The sequence below is a fragment of the Oncorhynchus clarkii genome, chromosome 30 (assembly GCF_045791955.1).
Source record: "Oncorhynchus clarkii lewisi isolate Uvic-CL-2024 chromosome 30, UVic_Ocla_1.0, whole genome shotgun sequence".
Classification (NCBI taxonomy): Eukaryota; Metazoa; Chordata; class Actinopteri; order Salmoniformes; family Salmonidae; genus Oncorhynchus; species Oncorhynchus clarkii.
In genome coordinates, this window is record NC_092176.1 from 42,022,751 (window position 1) to 42,041,906 (window position 19,156).

Consider the following 19,156-nt stretch of genomic DNA (forward strand, 5'->3'; position numbering starts at 1 on the left):
TGCAAATTGGAGTGGGTCTAGGGTTTCTGGGATAATGGTGTTGATGTGAGCCTTGACCAGCCTTTCAAAGCACTTCATGGCTAAAGACATGAGTGCTACGGGTCGGTAGTCATTTAGGCAGGTTACCTTAGTGTTCTTGCAACACAACATGACAACACAGCATGGTAGCAACACAACATGACAACAACATGGCAGCAACACAACATGACAACAACATGGTAGCAACACATGACAACAACATGGTAGCAACACAACATGACAACAACATGGTAGCAACACAACATGACAACAACATGGTAGCAACACAACATGACAACAACATGGTAGCAACACAACATGACAACAACATGGTAGCAACACAACATGACAACAACATGGTAGCAACACAACATGACAACAACATGGTAGCAATACAACATGACAACAACATGGTAGCAACACAACATGACAACAACATGGTAGCAACACAACATGACAACAACATGGTAGCAACATGCTAACAACAATACATCACGCAAAGCAGTCACAACTGTCAGTAAGAGTGTACATGATTGAGTCTTTAAATGAAGAGATGGAGAAAAAAACTATAACGGGGCCAAGACCATTAAAACTTTGGGTGCGTTCGTAAATTCGCTCTGGCTATATACTCCGATTTCAGAGCACTCTAGTCTGAGTGTAACAGATAATAACTGATAATAACTGATGAATTTACGGACGCTCAACACCAGTTAAATATGGCCGGTGTAAGTAAACGTTGGCACAAAAAAAAAGGCGTATTTAAATTGTTGCCAGCGGGACAGTTACGCTCTAGATAACATGAAAACAGCCTAAAAACAGCCTGGCGGGCGTAAAATTGTCAGTATGAGGTGTTCTCTTATTAAAAATAAATATAAGGTGTTCTCTTATTTGTGTCTGGAAATAGCTAGCCAACATTAGCCAGTTAACTTGGGTGCTTGACTGCTGTTGTGAGGTCAGAACACTTCAGTGTGCGTCTCTGAACGCTCTGAATTTACCGAACGCCCAGAGCGCACTCTGAGCGCACTCTGGCACTCCAGATTTAATTTATGAACACACCCTTTGCTGCGTTTGGCTCTGTTGCTTCTTTAGGTCACTGTAGCAGTTCATGTCGTTCTCCAGGGAAACCAGGTCACTGTGTTAGTTCTTGTCAGTCTCCAGGGCAACCAGGACGCGTCTACTGCTAGTGACTGAGAAACACGTTTCTATCCACCAATGGCCAGCCGGGGAACAGGCTTCCCGCTCCATCAACCGCCCCTGCGCGTATTTGTACGAGGCACAGAGAACAGGCACAGGTGCACATTCAGCCACAGTGAGTTGAAGGGTAACAAGTTACTACTACCAGACAGTAAAGTTTTCACCTGAATTATTTCAGTTATATGGACTTGAAGTTAAAGAGATATTCTAATTTTAAAGTTAATACCGAGGACAGTTGTGTGTTGTTGTGGTCTAATACCCGTCGTCGAATTCACCTGCTGCTGTTGTAGTGTGTTGTTGTCTAATACCGTCAGCAATAAAGTCATGTAAACTAAAGTCTTTCTGACTGGCAGGATAACATCACGAGGAGATTGCTGGGGGATTTCAGGACGAAGAGGAGACATTGCTCCAGCCAGAGGGTAAGGAGGTGTTGTCAACATTGTACACATTCCCATTTACAGCGACGACCTGGGGAATAGTTACAGGGGAGAGGAGGGTTAGTAGGCAGTGTAATGTAACATGTGATTGGTTAGTAGGCAGTGTAATGTAGCATGTGATTGGTTAGTAGGCAGTGTAATGTAGCATGTGATTGGTTAGTAGACAGTGTAATGTAACATGTGATTGGTTAGTAGGCAGTGTAATGTAGCATGTGATTGGTTAGTAGGCAGTGTAATGTAACATGTGATTGGTTGGTAGGCAGTGTAATGTAGCATGTGATTGGTTAGTAGACAGTGTAATGTAACATGTGATTGGTTGGTAGGCAGTGTAATGTAACATGTGATTGGTTAGTAGGCAGTGTAATGTTAACTGACTGTTATTTGATTCGTCAGCTCACGCTACAGCTGCCCTCTAAACTCTCACCTGAAACTCCGCCTCCACCTGGGTGTGAACTCTGCATGCAGGGGTTTTCTCCATCCCTGCACTACCACACCTGATCCTATTACTCAGCTGTTCCTTGTGACATTGATTAGCTCAGGGATGGGCAACTCCAGTCCTCGGGGGCCTGATTGGTGTCACACTTTTGCCCCGTTAATAATCAACTAATCATGATGTTCAGTTAAGTTTAATCAACTGAGGACTGGATTTGCCATCCTTGGATTATCTGAATTAGGTGTCAGAGCAGATCTGAATTAGGTGTTAGAGCAGGGCTGAATTAGGTGTTAGAGCAGGGCTGAATTAGGTGTTAGAGAAGATCTGAATTAGGTGTTAGAGCAGAGCTGAATTAGGTGTTAGAGCAGAGCTGAATTAGGTGTTAGAGCAGAGCTGAATTAGGTGTTAGAGCAGAGCTGAATTAGGTGTTAGAGCAGAGCTGAATTAGGTGTTAGAGCAGAGCTGAATTAGGTGTTAGAGCAGGGCTGAATTAGGTGTTAGAACAGATCTGAATTAGGTGTTAGATCAGGGCTGAATTAGGTGTCAGAGCAGATCTGAATTAGGTGTCAGAGCAGATCTGAATTAGGTGTTAGAACAGATCTGAATTAGGTGTTAGATCAGGGCTGAATTAGGTGTCAGAGCAGATCTGAATTAGGTGTCAGAGCAGATCTGAATTAGGTGTTAGAACAGATCTGAATTAGGTGTTAGATCAGGGCTGAATTAGGTGTTAGAGCAGATCTGAATTAGGTGTTAGAGCAGATCTGAATTAGGTGTTAGATCAGGGCTGAATTAGGTGTCAGAGCAGATCTGAATTAGGTGTCAGAGCAGATCTGAATTAGGTGTTAGAACAGATCTGAATTAGATGTTAGATCAGGGCTGAATTAGGTGTTAGAGCAGATCTGAATTGGGTGTTAGAGCAGAGCTGAATTAGGTGTTAGAGCAGAGCTGAATTAGGTGTTAGAGCAGCGCTGAATTAGGTGTTAGAGCTGATCTGAATTGGGTGTTAGAGCAGAGCTGAATTAGGTATTAGAGCAGATCTGAATTAGGTGTTAGAGTAGATCTGAAAGAAGGAAACGCTGCTCATGCACCTGCTACGCTAGGCTGCCACTTCCCTCTTCTCTGTTCTGATTGGGCGGCTGGGAGGCAGTGTCTCGTTAGCTGATTGGTCTGTTTTATCAGTTTACCTGCTGCTGCCCTCTAGCTGTCCATGTAAACCGGCACTGGGGTTGAAATGAAACTTTACACTCATCAATTTCCCTCATTAGGATCAATAAAGTACTGCTACCAAGTGTCCACACAGACCATCTGAGAAAAATCTAGACTCATCTCAACTGGTTCAAATATTGTCAGTTGAATTCAGATTTTTAAAAAATCTTGGAACCACAGAGGTTGTCCGATTTTGTTATTATTTTTCTCCTTGACTTTTCTCAGATTGTCGGTGTGGACTCGGCTTTGTTTCCATCGTGTGTCACGCTGAGGCAGTGCTGTGTTAGCTGACTGTTCTCACTTCAGCTGTTACATACTTCCATGTCACCACACGTGATTGACTACCTGACCACGATGGAATAAGATCTATAAATACATCTACATTGAGTAAACATTTGAGAGTCTATTCCTTCTATAAATCAATTAATTCAAGTGTCATCTGAATATTTTAAATCCAACCTTTGTAAACATTTATCTATAAATCCAATACTGGTAGAGATGTTATACATTACATTATTTTTCTACATTACTGTAAACATGGATTAACGTGTTTTAAGGACAGAATGATTGTTCTACATTACTGTAAACGTGGATTAACATGTTTAAAGGACAGAATGATTGTTCTACATTACTGTAAACGTGGATTAACATGTTTAAAGGACAGAATGATTGTTCTACATTACTGTAAACAGGGATTAACATGTTTAAAGAACAGAATGATTGTTCTACATTACTGTAAACAGGGATTGACATGTTTAAAGAACAGAATGATTGTTCTACATTACTGTAAATGTGGATTAACATGTTTTAAGGACAGAATGATTGTTCTACATTACTGTAAACAGGGATTGACATGTTTAAAGAACAGAATGATTGTTCTACATTACTGTAAACAGGGATTGACATGTTTAAAGAACAGTCTTTTAATCTGAAAATTACAAAACAAGTAACAACCTGCTTTAAATCAGACATATCTATGTTACACATAATAGTGGTTCTTTGAGGTGATTATACTGGTTTAACAAGCCATGGTGGTTGTCATGGAATTCACTATGGACCTGGTGGTTGTCATGGAATTCACTATGGACCTGGTGGTTGTCATGGAATTCACTATGGACCTGGTGGTTGTCAGGGAATTCACTATGGACCTGGTGGTTGTCAGGGAATTCACTATGGACCTGGTGGTTGTCATGGAATTCACTATGGACCTGGTGGTTGTCAGGGAATTCACTATGGACCTGGTGGTTGTCAGGGAATTCACTATGGACCTGGTGGTTGTCATGAAATTCACTATGGACCTGGTGGTTGTCATGGAATTCACTATGGACCTGGTGGTTGTCAGGGAATTCACTATGGACCTGGTGGTTGTCAGGGAATTCACTATGGACCTGGTGGTTGTCATGGAATTCACTATGGACCTGGTGGTTGTCAGGGAATTCACTATGGACCTGGTGGTTGTCATGGAATTCACTATGGACCTGGTGGTTGTCATGGAATTCACTATGGACCTGGTGGTTGTCAGGGAATTCACTATGGACCTGGTGGTTGTCATGGAATTCACTATGGACCTGGTGGTTGTCATGGAATTCACTATGGACCTGGTGGTTGTCATGGAATTCACTATGGACCTGGTGGTTGTCAGGGAATTCACTATGGACCTGGTGGTTGTCAGGGAATTCACTATGGACCTGGTGGTTGTCATGGAATTCACTATGGACCTGGTGGTTGTCATGGAATTCACTATGGACCTGGTGGTTGTCATGGAATTCACTATGGACCTGGTGGTTGTCATGGAATTCACTATGGACCTGGTGGTTGTCATGGAATTCACTATGGACCTGGTGGTTGTCATGGAATTCACTATGGACCTGGTGGTTGTCATGGAATTCACTATGGACCTGGTGGTTGTCATGGAATTCACTATGGACCTGGTGGTTGTCATGGAATTCACTATGGACCTGGTGGTTGTCAGGGAATTCACTATGGACCTGGTGGTTGTCAGGGAATTCACTATGGACCTGGTGGTTGTCAGGGAATTCACTATGGACCTGGTGGTTGTCATGGAATTCACTATGGACCTGGTGGTTGTCAGGGAATTCACTATGGACCTGGTGGTTGTCAGGGAATTCACTATGGACCTGGTGGTTGTCAGGGAATTCACTATGGACCTGGTGGTTGTCAGGGAATTCACTATGGACCTGGTGGTTGTCAGGGAATTCACTATGGACCTGGTGGTTGTCAGGGAATTCACTATGGACCTGGTGGTTGTCATGGAATTCACTATGGACCTGGTGGTTGTCAGGAAATGTCAGTGTCACCCTCTTAGTGGAGTAACACACACACCCTTTAATCTCTTATTGCAATAGTCATCATCCTCAGTCTTCATCTTCAGAAAAATAATGTCAAACCCTTTCCCATACCACAAGGCACTAGCCCTAAAGTCACCACTCAGCACCGAACAACAGAGTTGACTTTGTATCTTAATTAATACCTCATAACCTTTAATTCTAACTCTGAAACCATCAGAGGTGTCCTTATTCCACTCCTCGCCATCTCGTCAGAGCTCTGTCCTTTTCTTTAGAATAATCTGACGCACCATGGTTATGGCCTCCTGACGAACGCTGTCGACGGGCTCCTCTGCCTTCCAGAACCTCACCACCTGGCCTTCTGGGTTCACCAGGAACTTCCAGAAGTTCCACTTCGGAACCTTCTTCACAGAATCTGTATGGTGAATGGAAACAAATGGTTACTAGGCCCAACGTCTTTGTTGTGTTGTGTGCCAATGTGCCAATAATAACTGCAATTCCTCCCACACCCACATTTCCCATGAAAAATATTATCTTGAATATAATATTTTACTATTTTAAAAACGTTAGACTAAAGATAGACATGTATGGCTAGGCTTTGTTAAACTACCCTTCGTTTTTCTTGTCCTTAGAAATAGCATAAACTGTCTTTATTAAATATCAGACTTATAATAAGCCTACTGTGCTTACCTGTTATGAATTTGAAGGCTGGCTCCGCCTCCGAACCCATGATTTTGACCTTACTGAAGATGGTGAAGGTGACGCCATAGTTGTTCTTGGCGTAGGCCTCGATGTCCCGGCTGGCCCCCATCTCGGTCTCCCCGAACTGGCCGCAGGGAAACGCCAGGACGTTGAAATGGGACGTACCCAATTCCCGGTGCAGCTCTTGCAGAGAGCGATAGTTCATCTCAGTGTGTTCGCTGTGGCTCGCCACGTTGACAACCAGAGACGCCTGTGCCAGGGGGGAAATTATATATATATGTGGGGGAATTGTAAACATGCTACATCTCAGAAACAAGTTATCAACCTTTTAGATAAACTCACTGACTTTTGCAGTAGACAGGGTTAGTCTACTCGTTGAGTTTTGCTGATGCGGACTTACTTTGCCTCGGTATCTCTCCAAAGAAACGCTTCTCCCTTTGGCGTCCTTCACCTCAAAAGAATAGAAATCTTGCGGCTTCCTGGACTTGGAGATTTTGATAAAACTATGTAGCATTAATAAACATCCCATGCACACCGTCATACTCAGTAGAACCCTGACCATTCGGGCTCTCGGGTTTAAGGGCTTGGTCGGGTAGCCCCCCAAAACCTCCAGCGCCTCCATCTTGGAGGGGGAATAAGGAAGGTTTGGGGCGGGGGAAGGAGTTTGGGAACGGGGGTTGAATCTAGTGGATTTCACGATTGAGGAGGTAACGGTTTGGGAGGAGGTCTCTTCCGTTTTAGGGATCAGATTTCTCTAAGGGAATTCCGTGTTTTTGGGGCGATTTAGCAGCACTTTAATCTCATCATCTAATTTTATTTGAGATTTTACATCCAGTCCAGATATTATTCGTTTTTTAAGACCTGTAATCATTATTAAAAATATCATTTTAAAAAAGAACATGGAGAGTCAAGCAGGCTAATCTTGAAATCTGGAAATGTTTACTTTAGTCTAACCTACTTTTTTAAAAAGTGAAAATGATGTAAAAATAGGCCGATAATTTATCCAATGGCTTTCAGTTAATAAGTAACCCTTTTATCAGACATTATTCTAATGTTAAGTACGTCGTTTTTTTCTGTTTTTCTTTAAACAAGAATTGAGGCATCTTGATCATCTCACAAGCGCTTTTAAATCGGATGGTGAGCAGGCGGCTGAGCGCAGAGCAGACTTTAGCCAATATCCCCGTAGCCACCAGATGGCGCCATTCTCCCTGCCTGGAATTCCACGATCTGCCAGAGACTGTCTGCATTCACCGCAAGAAGAGAGCACAGAGACACGTCTTCAAGGTTTGAGTGAATGAATCAATAAATACTGTAATATCCAATAGGGGAAATTGCGTTGCAATGTAAATACTACTAAGGCAAATAAGTTTACACACCTTCAAATTCACACACTATTGGTCAGGTGCAAAACGGCCAAATCTATGGTCTTATTGTACACCTAAAAGACTGTTAAGGTATACAAACACCCATGATGCAAGCTGATGGTGTGACCTTTCTCCGTCAGACACAGTGGTGGAGGCCGGACTGTCACACAGGTAATATGACACCTGTTATAAGATTAACCACCTACAGGAGGAATGTGCCTAAACAGGTCTGTCCGTACACACACACACACATCACAACACACCACACCAAAACTCTTGATTGGCGTTAAAAGTTCTAAAAGTGTCCTCCTGCTAATATATGCACTCGTTGGACTGTAAGTCTCAATAATTGTTTGTGTTGGTGGACGTGTTGTTGTTGTTGGACTGGGTATGGTCTGATTCTAGAGAACAGGACATATTGTTGTTGTTGGACTGGGTATGGTCTGATTCTAGAGAACAGGACATGTTGTTGGACTGGGTATGGTCTGATTCTAGAGAACAGGACATGTTGTTGTTGTTGGACTGGGTATGGTCTGATTCTAGAGAACAGGACATGTTGTTGTTGTTGGACTGGGTATGGTCTGATTCTAGAGAACAGGACATGTTGTTGTTGTTGGGCTGGGTATGGTCTGATTCTAGAAAACAGGACGTGTTGTTGTTGTTGGACTGGGTATGGTCTGATTCTAGAGAACAGGACATGTTGTTGTTGTTGGACTGGGTATGGTCTGATTCTAGAGAACATGACATGTTGTTGTTGTTGGACTGGGTATGGTCTGATTCTAGAGAACAGGACCTGTTGTTGTTGTTGGACTGGGTATGATCTGATTCTAGAGAACAGGACATGTTGTTGATGGACTGGGTTTGATCTGATTCTAGAGAACAGGACATGTTGTTGATGGACTGGGTTTGATCTGATTCTAGAGAACAGGACATGTTGTTGGACTGGGTATGGTCTGATTCTAGAGAACAGGACATATTGTTGTTGATGGACTGGGTTTGATCTGATTCTAGAGAACAGGACATGTTGTTGATGGACTGGGTTTGATCTGATTCTAGAGAACAGGACATGTTGTTGGACTGGGTATGATCTGATTCTAGAGAACAGGACATATTGTTGTTGATGGACTGGGTTTGATCTGATTCTAGAGAACAGGACATGTTGTTGATGGACTGGGTTTGATCTGATTCTAGAGAACAGGACAGATGCACAGAGAATGCAGATAGAGTATGGAGGCTCATTTAACAACGGATATGTTTCACTTCTATTTACTACTATCTATGTGTTGACTGTGTGTCTATGTGTTGACTGTGTGTCTATGTGTTGACTGTGTATCTATGTGTTGACTGTGTATCTATGGGTTGACTGTGTGTCTATGGGTTGACTGTGTATCTATGGGTTGACTGTGTATCTATGGGCTGAATGTGTGTCTATGTGTTGACTGTGTATCTATGGGTTGACTGTGTGTCTATGGGTTGACTGTGTGTCTATGGGTTGACTGTGTATCTATGGGTTGACTGTGTATCTATGGGTTGACTGTGTATATATGGGTTGACTGTGTATCTATGGGTTGACTGTGTGTCTATGGGTTGACTGTGAATCTATGGGTTGACTGTGTATCTATGGGTTGACTGTCTGTCTATGGGTTGACTGTGTATCTATGGGTTGACTGTGTATCTATGGATTGACTGTGTGTCTATGTGTTGACTGTGTATCTATGGGTTGACTGTAGGTCTATGGGTTGACTGTGTGTCTATGGGTTGACTGTATGTCTATGGGTTGACTGTGTATCTATGGGTTGACTGTGTATCTATGGGTTGACTGTGTATCTATGGGTTGACTGTGTATCTATGGGTTGACTGTGTATATATGGGTTGACTGTGTATCTATGGGTTGACTGTGTGTCTATGGGTTGACTGTGTATCTATGGGTTGACTGTGTATCTATGGGTTGACTGTCTGTCTATGGGTTGACTGTGTATCTATGGGTTGACTGTGTGTCTATGGGTTGACTGTGTGTCTATGGGTTGGCTGTGTGTATCTATGGGTTGACTATGTATCTATGGGTTGACTGTGTGTCTATAGGTTGACTGTGTGTCTATGGGTTGACTGTGTATCTGTGGGTTGACTGTGTATCTGTAGGTTGACTGTGTATCTGTGGGTTGACTGTGTATCTGTGGGTTGACTGTGTATCTGTAGGTTGACTGTGTATCTGTGGGTTGACTGTGTATCTATGGGTTGACTGTGTATCTATGGGTTGACTGTGTGTATCTATGGGTTGACTGTGTGTCTATGGGTTGACTGTGTGTCTATGGGTTGACTGTTGTCTATGGGTTGACTGTGTATCTATGGGTTGACTGTGTGTCTATGGGTTGACTGTGTATCTATGGGTTGACTGTGTGTATCTATGGGTTGACTATGTATCTATGGGTTGACTGTGTGTCTATAGGTTGACTGTGTGTCTATGGGTTGACTGTGTATCTGTAGGTTGACTGTGTATCTGTGGGTTGACTGTGTATCTATGGGTTGACTGTGTGTCTATAGGTTGACTGTGTGTCTATGGGTTGACTGTGTGTCTATGGGTTGACTGTGTATATGTAGGTTGACTGTGTATCTGTGGTTTGACTGTGTATCTGTAGGTTGACTGTGTATCTGTGGGTTGACTGTGTATCTATGGGTTGACTGTGTGTATCTATGGGTTGACTGTGTATCTATGGGTTGACTGTGTGTCTATGGGTTGACTGTGTGTCTATGGGTTGACTGTAAATCTGTGGGTTGACTGTGTATCTGTGGGTTGACTGTATCTATGGGTTGACTGTGTGTATCTATGGGTTGACTATGTATCTATGGGTTGACTGTGTGTCTATGGGTTGGCTGTGTGTCTATGGGTTGACTGTGTATCTATAGGTTGACTGTGTATCTGTGGGTTGACTGTGTATCTGTGGGTTGACTGTGTATCTATGGGTTGACTGTGTATGTATGGGTTGACTGTATATCTATGGTTTGACTGTATCTCTATTTGTTGACTGTGTATCTATTTGTTGACTGTGTATCTATGGGTTGACTGTATATTTTAAAGGTTGACTGTGTATCTATGGGTTGACTGTGTATCTATGGGTTGACTGTATATTGTAAGGTTGACTGTATCTATGGGTTGACTGTATATTTTAAGGTTGACAGTGTATATTTAAGGTGGACTGTATATTTTAAGGTTGACTGTGTATATTTAAGGTGGACTGTGTATTTCTGTGTGATTCTGTCCTGCAGCCGTTCTCTGTGCTGAATATGCCTAGTCTATACCATAGCTGAGTCTGGCAGTTCCCTCGCTGGAGGTTGACTACTGTGTGTGTGTGTGTGTGTGTGTGCGTGCGAGTTTGTGAGTGCGTGAGTGAGTGAGTGAGTGAGTGAGTGAGTGAGTGAGTGAGTGAGTGAGGTGTGTGAGTGAGTGAGTGAGTGAGTGAGTGAGTGAGTGAGTGAGTGAGTGAGTGAGCGTGTGTGTGTGTGTGTGTGTGTGAGTGAGTGAATACCACAAAATAACTTTGAACAGAGTGCTTATCCATTGTGTTATGGTGGTCGATAGAATAGATAAGGTTTAACCTTTACCCTTTATAGGTTTAACCTTTACCCTTAATAGGTTTAACCTTTACCCTTTACAGGTTAAACCTTTACCCTTAATAGGTTTAACCTTTACCCTTTACAGGTTAAACCTTGACCTGGATCTTTGTCAGATTATGTATTTCCAGGAGTGTGTGTGTGTGTGTTGGTATTGGTTTGTTAATGCCTGTGTTTACAGTGGTTTTGGAGCAGTGGCTTCTTCCTTGCTGAGTGGCCTTTCAGGTTATGGCGATACAGGACTCGTTTTACTGTGGATATAGATACTTTTGTACCCATTTCCTCCAGCATCTTCACAAGGTCCTTCGATGTTGTTCTGGGATTGAATTGCACTTTTTACACCAAAGTACGTTCATCTCTAGGAGACAGAACGCGTCTCCTTCCTGAGTGGTATGACGGCTGTGTGGTCCCATGGTGTTTATACTTGCGTACTATTGTTTGTACAGCTGAACATGGTACCTTCAGGCGTTTGGAAATTGCTCCCAGGGATGAACCAGACTTGTGTAGGTCTTCAATTTTTTTTTCCTGAGGTCTTGGCTGATTTCTTTTGATTTTCCCATGATGTCAAGCAAAGAGGCACTGAGTTTGAGTCTGAAGGACACGACCATGACACACATCATAGTCGTCTGTCTCTGGGTCGTCACTATTATCCCGTTGTATCTGCACACAGGTAAGAGTCTCTGTGTGCCTGTGTATGTGTGGGGTACATGCACGCCATCATATCTGATCTTCTCCGTTGTCTTGGTGCTCAGTGTCTGTATATGTTCATTGTCTGGCAGGTATGTATGTACCATGTTCCCCGTCTTCACTGATCCACGTCAATGTATACTTTCATATGTCCTCCAAGGTGATTGTGCAAAGATCATTGGTGGAGTGGAGGTGGTGCCTCACTCTGGCCCTATTGGAGAACGGCAAAGGTGATCTAGTCTGTGGAGGGTGATCTAGTCTGTGGAGGGATCCTCATCCCATGATTCGTTGATCCTCATCAACGATGAGGCCCACTGTCAAGTAAAAGAGGGTTTGTTCTCACATTTGTAGGTTGTCACAATACTAAATGTTTTTTGTGCATCTTTTGCCATATTGTTTTTGTTTAATTGCTGAGAAAATGTATTAATAAAAAATAAAATAATTATGCAAAGCTGAAATGAATCAAGTCAAACGTTATTGTGCTGAATCCTGTACTGTGATCCTGTACTGTGATCCTGTACTGTATATTCAGAGCAGCTAGTGTATCCAACACGTCTCCATGTACATTTTTCTAAGGAATGTATTGTCTAACGAATCGGATTCTGGATATTGTCTTTAGAATAATGACGGTCAATCTGGGTGTCCACTCCGTAAATTAAACCGAGAAGGCTTACAGACAGGTCAGAGACGTGGAGGAGCACGTTCCTTATCCTTACTACAATGCTGCGGACCACCGCCACGACATCATGCAACATACAGGTCAGGATAATTCATAAACAATAAATTGCACCAAAAATAATCCATGATATTTCTCATTCAAAATTAGGTGTAAAAACAGATTGAGAGACCCACCACATGTATTTGGGAATAATGTTGTTTTTAATTTAAAGTAATAACAACAACAACCACAAATAATGGATTGGATTTATAAATAGCGCCTTTCAACCTACGGATGTACTCAAAGCGCTTTACATAGTAAGGGGGAAACTCACCTCGTCCACGGTCAATGTGTGGCACCCAGTTGGGAGATGTGGGCTACCACTGTTTGTACCAGAACGTTCACTACACATCAGCTAATAAAATACATATACTTGTGTCACCTTGCACGTGTCCTAGTGATGCGCGTGTTAACTCATAACCCGCAGTCCCCGCGGTTATATCCACGGGGCAGACGGGTTTAGGGTCATTAAATAAGGGCGATTTGAATAAAGCGAAAACAATATTTAAAATATCCATACATGTACAATTATTGTGTAGTTTATATCTATAGGCTACCTTGACGTTATTATTGCAGTAGTACATAAACCTAAACGTAACCGTAGGGCTTAACCTTACGTGCGCCAATATCTTACACGCCAATCACCAAATAAGGTTTATGGGAACAGGCAGCACAAGTTCATGTCAATCCACGGAGGCAAAAGTGACATTGTCGGAGTTTAATTCAATAAGACAAAAGTTGCGAAATGAGAGTTGAAAAAGTGAAGGGAGAGCCAGAAAAGTAATATTTGGGAAAGATTGGTGAAGCGTTAAGAGCAGTTAATAAGAGCAGTGCCGTCTATGTTATGTGTGATTGTGAGGCGCTATTCAAATTCCACAGTCACAACACGACCGAGTTAAAGACAGTTTCAAGTTGGATATTCAACGGATATTAGCGCTTTCAAACCTCAATAGCTTTCAAACCACTTGAGCCACAGACTCCAAATCAGTGTCATGATGTTGGAAAAATTGCGCACAACATTGCAATGGTCTTATTGGTAAGCATTAATTTGCTTTCCAAAGCTAATAAACACGTGGAAAAGTGAGCAGCATTTTGTATTTCTAGTTGAATTAGTTAGGGAGCGTAAACAAAGTACAAACTTTTTTTTACATTCGAATTTCAATAGCTCCTTGGTCATGTGACCTACTGACTTCAAACAAGGTTCAGAATGTCCACTCAGTGGGCCTACACATTGCACATCCTTTGGTTTGTCAATTTTCATCTCAGATGATTTTACATGAATTCTGTGAACCTTTGTAATTTCAATAGTTCCTTGGTCATGTGACCTACAACCCTCATACTACTTTCAGAATATCCACTGACAAACCTTATACATGGCACATCCTGTTGTTTGTCCATTTTCATCTCACATGATTTTACATACATTTTTCAAACATTCTAATTTCAATAGCTAATTGGTCATGTGACCTACTGGACTCAAACAAGGTTCCGAATGTACACTCAGTGGGCCTAGACTTTGTGCATCCTTTAAAATGTGTCAATTTTCAACTCATAAGATTTGACATACATTTTTCAAACTTTCTAATTTGTGACCTACTGACCTCAAACTACTTTTAGAATGTCCACGGACTGGCGGAGACGGGCACTGCTAGACGTCTAGTGCGATAACGCGACCGATCCCGGAGAAGCTGGCGGGAGCCCCGGGGAGAGTTCTCTTTTCTTTGTGAAGGGCAGGGCGCCCTGGAAGGGGTTCGCCCCGAGAGAGGGGGCCCAAGCCCTGGAATGGGTTCGCCCCGAGAGAGGGGCCCAAGCCCTGGAATGGGTTCGCCCGAGAGAGGGGCCCAAGCCCTGGAATGGGTTCGTCCCGAGAGAGGGGCCCAAGCCCTGGAAAGCGTTGCGGTTCTGGTGGAGTCCGGTGAGCTCTCGCTGGCCCTTGAAAATCCGGGGGAGAGGGTGTAAATCTCGCGCCGGGCCGTACCCATATCCGCAGCAGGTCCCCAAGGTGAACAGCCTCTGGCATGTTAGAACAACGTAGGTAAGGGAAGTCGGCAAGTCAGATCAGCTAGGGCCTAGCAGCTGACTTTGAACTGGTGCGGACCAGGGGAATCCGACTGTTTAATTCAAACAAAGCATTGCGAAGGCCCAAGGTGGGTGATGACGCGATGTGATTTCTGCCCAGTGCTCTGAGTGTCAAAGTGAAGAAATTCAATGAAGAGCGGGTAAACGGCGGGAGTAACTATGACTCTCTTAAGGAGTCCTTAGCCTTAGTAAGGGAGATAACGAGGTAGCCCTCTATAGCAGGGCTCTTCCAATCCCTCCCTGTATGCCATCTGTTTTCAGGTGTCGCTAACAATGCAAACCAAAATGGGAGTTAACTCGGTACTAGTCCGTTCGCGAAGAGAGCCCTGCAGATGGTGGCGGCTGTTGACTGTTAAAAGGCGTAAGAGTCGTGTCCTTCGGGTATGGATGTGGTCGCAACACCAAACCTGGAGTGTACACACTCACATCTAAATACCAGGACTGGATCAATACAGCCATCCAAACCGCTGGCTGATATAGCCAACTTCTGTCTATTCTGAAAAACATTGATATACTGTGAGGAAAAATGCCATTTAATATCATTATTTTTTAGCAACTGGAAAACACGAAGTGTCTTGCTCCTTAACCCTAACCCTAACCCATAGATACAGTCAACCCATAGATAGACAGTCAACCCATAGACAGACAGTCAACCCATAGACAGACAGTCAACCCATAGATACAGTCAACCCATAGATAGACAGTCAACCCATAGATACAGTCAACCCATAGATAGACAGTCAACCCATAGACAGACAGTCAACCCATAGACAGACAGTCAACCCATAGATACAGTCAACCCATAGATAGACAGTCAACCCATAGATACAGTCAACCCATAGATAGACAGTCAACCCATAGACAGACAGTCAACCCATACATACACAGTCAACCCATAGATACAGTCAACCCATAGACAGACAGTCAACCCATAGATACACAGTCAACCCATAGATACAGTCAACCCATATATAGACAGTCAACCCACAGACAGACAGTCAACCCATAGACAGACAGTCAACCCATAGACAGACAGTCAACCCATAGATACAGTCAACCCATAGATAGACAGTCAACCCATAGACAGACAGGCAACCCATAGATACACAGTCAACCCATAGACGCAGAGTCAACCCATAGATACACAGTCAACCCATAGACACAGAGTCAACCCATAGACACAGACAGTGCTGTGAAGAAGGCGCAACAGCCCTGACAAACTTTTACAGATGCACAATCGAGAGCATCTTGTTGGGCTGTATTACCGCCTGGTACGGCAACTGCTCTGCCCACAACCCCAAGGCTCTCCAGAGGGTAGTGAGGTCTGCACAACGCATCACCGGGGCCAAACTACCTGCCCTCCTGGACACCTACACCACCTGATGTCACAGGAAGGACAAAAAGATCATCAAGGACAACAACCACCCGAGTCACTGCCTGTTCACCCTGCTATCATCCAGAAGGCGAGGTCAGTACAGGTGCATCAAGCAGCTTCTATCTCAAGGCCATCAGACTGTTAAACAGCCATCACTAACACAGAGAGGCTACTACCTACATACAGACTTGAAATCATTGGCCACTTTAATAAATGGATCACTAGTCACTTTAAACAATGCCACTTTAAATAATGCCACTTTAATAATGTTTATATATCTTACTTTACTCAAATGATGTGGCAGGTAGACTACTGGTTAGAGACTTGGGCTGGTAACCAAAAGGTTGATGGATCGAATCCCCGAGCTGACAAGGTAAAACTCTGTTGCTTTGCCCCTGAACAAGGCAGTTAACCCACTGTTCCTAGGCCGTCATTGTAAATAAGAATTTGTTCTTAACTGACTGCCTAGTGAAATATAGGTTAAATAAATAAATACAATATATATATATACTGTATTTTATACCATTTATTGCACCTTGCCTGTGCCGCTCAGCCATCGCTCATCCATATACTCATATGTACATATTCTCGTTCACCCCTTTAGATTTGTGTGTATTCGGTAGTTGTTGGGAAATTGTTAGATGACTTGTTAGATATTACTGCACTGTCGGAACTAGAAACACAAGCATTTCACTACACTCGCATTAGCATCTGCTAACCATGTATGTCACAAATTACATTTGGTTTGCTGTACTTAATGACAATTGAAATGTCTTTATTATTTTGGAACTTCTGTGTTAGTGTAATGTTTACTGTCAACCTCTGTTTGTTTCACTTTTGTTTGTTACCTACTGCTCTTGCTTTTACAATGTTAACATATATTTCCCATGCCAGTAAAGCCCTTGAATTGAAATGGACCGAGAGTGCTGCCACGTTCAAAACAGCTCAGAACTGGGAAGAAAATGAGCTCCGACTGGGAAAAATACAACTAGGGAACTTGGGACTCTTTCTAGAGCTCCGACTGGGAAAAATCCAACTAGGGAACTTGGGACTCTTTCTAGAGCTCCGACTGGGAAAAATCCAACTAGGGAACTTGGGACTCTTTCTAGAGCTCCGACTGGGAAAAATCCAACTAGGGAACTTGGGCCTCTTTCTAGAGCTCCGACTTTCCTACCTGAAGATCACTGACGTTGTGATTTGACCTCGTATTCTTCCGAGTTCACAGTTGTTTTGAACCTGGCTTGCATCACAAGGGGTCAGGAGGAGATGAGAGACACCCCACCTACCCAGCGGACCAATCAGACTGACACATTCACCTTTTTAACCCCTCACCCCTGCAGCGATTGGGTTTCCTGGGTAAATAACACACTCTCACATTTCACAAACTAACTCAAACTGCTGAAACAAATAACTCACCTGAAGTGCAGACCAAAAATATATATGTTTTCCTTTATTTAACTAGGCAAGTCAGTTATGAAGAAATTCTTATTTTCAATGACGGCCTAGGAACAGTGTTAACTGGTCTAGGAACAGTGGGTTAACCTAACTGGTCTAGGAACAGTGGGTTAACTGGTCTAGGAACAGTGGGTTAACTGGTCTAGGAACAGTGGGTTAACTGGCCTAGGAACAGTGGGTTAACTGGCCTAGGAACAGTGTTAACTGGTCTAGGAACAGTGGGTTAAATGCCTCGTTCAGGGGCAGAACAACAGATTTTTACCATGTCAGCTCAGGGATTTGATCTAGCAGCCTTTCGGTTACTAGTCCAACACTCTTAACCACTAGGCTACCTAATTTAGATTATATTTATATGGGGCAGACGTCATCCCGTCATTATGAGATATGTAACCCTGATATCTATTATGAGATACAGGAAATAGTTCCAATGGGCCCCCCCCCCCCCCCCCGTTCATTTTTCACATTTTAAAAAATGTAATTAATTGTTACCTTGGCGTGATTATTTTGATACCCGTGTAAATCTCTCTCGGACAAGGTGCATTTCATCAATATATTCGCCTCAATTTACTCTCAAATGCGCAATGATAATTATTGATTAAAAAAAATGACCTTGTCCGAGAGATTTGCAAGGTTATCAAAACATCACGCCAGGGTAAGCAATGGAACCAACTTCACATAGCCCCCCCCCAGAAGAGGGAACACACGGACACCAACACTTCAGATTGACTTGATTTTTTAATCTGCAGTAAAATATATAAAACGGTGAAGACATGCATTAAAACAGGACTTTCACAGCCACACGTTCACTGCTCGCAGAAAATCTCTCTCAGACTGAAGAGCAGACAGACCAACTTCCCAAATAAAGGAAGAAGCGCTCGAAACCCACTAGTTGTTCTTTCAAAGGAAATGGTTCATCCTGAAGACCTCTCGTATTGCCAACCTTACTACAATGGCAGCAAATATTTGTATGAATTCGACAACACAGAACGAAACTTTATTTATATCACAGCTTTTCTTGAAGTGAACGGTTTCACCCACTACTCTACCCGCGACCTGCGGTGTTCTTTGATATCTACATTGCGCAGGAGGTTGGATGGAAACTCTAAATGTTCACTCTGTCACACCTACACGAAACACATACCATATAGTTCTAAAATCCCTGATGTAAAAATTATTTGTGTAAAAACGATTGGAACCATTTCGGGGTTTTATGACTCCATACTGTGTTACTCAATATCCTTGATCTAGATCAGTAATTTTGTTGTAGCCCTGAACCAGCTCACTTGATTCACCCAATCAAGGGCTTGATGATTAGTTGATAAATTGAATCAGGTGTGATAGATCAAACACATGTGGAAAATCTCAATTGCACACTCCTCACTTCCTCTCTCCCTTCTCTAAACCCATTGGAGTTTTGTCATCCAATGGGTTTTGAGAAGGAGGTGAGTGCAGTATGGAACATTGAGCAATGGTGGAAGCATTGTGTGAATCTGTTGTCTCCAATACAGTTGGTGAGAATGACTGGAGGATGGTAAAGAAGAGGGGAGAAAAAAAGGGATGGAAATTAACAGCA

The 19,156-nt window shown here is 43.0% G+C and overlaps 1 protein-coding gene across 1 annotated transcript; it reads right to left on the bottom strand.

Annotated features, from left to right (window-relative positions):
- Positions 1 to 4,616: 4,616 nt before the first annotated feature.
- LOC139389801 (probable glutathione peroxidase 8) lies at positions 4,617 to 6,926 on the bottom strand. Its single transcript, XM_071136761.1, has 3 exons — positions 6,697 to 6,926; positions 6,285 to 6,546; positions 4,617 to 6,009 (listed from the first exon to the last, which is right to left on the bottom strand). Exons 1-3 carry the CDS (start codon positions 6,916 to 6,918, stop codon positions 5,846 to 5,848), a joined length of 648 nt encoding a protein of 215 aa, XP_070992862.1. The 5' UTR covers positions 6,919 to 6,926; the 3' UTR covers positions 4,617 to 5,845.
- Between the last annotated feature and the right edge of the window lie 12,230 nt (positions 6,927 to 19,156).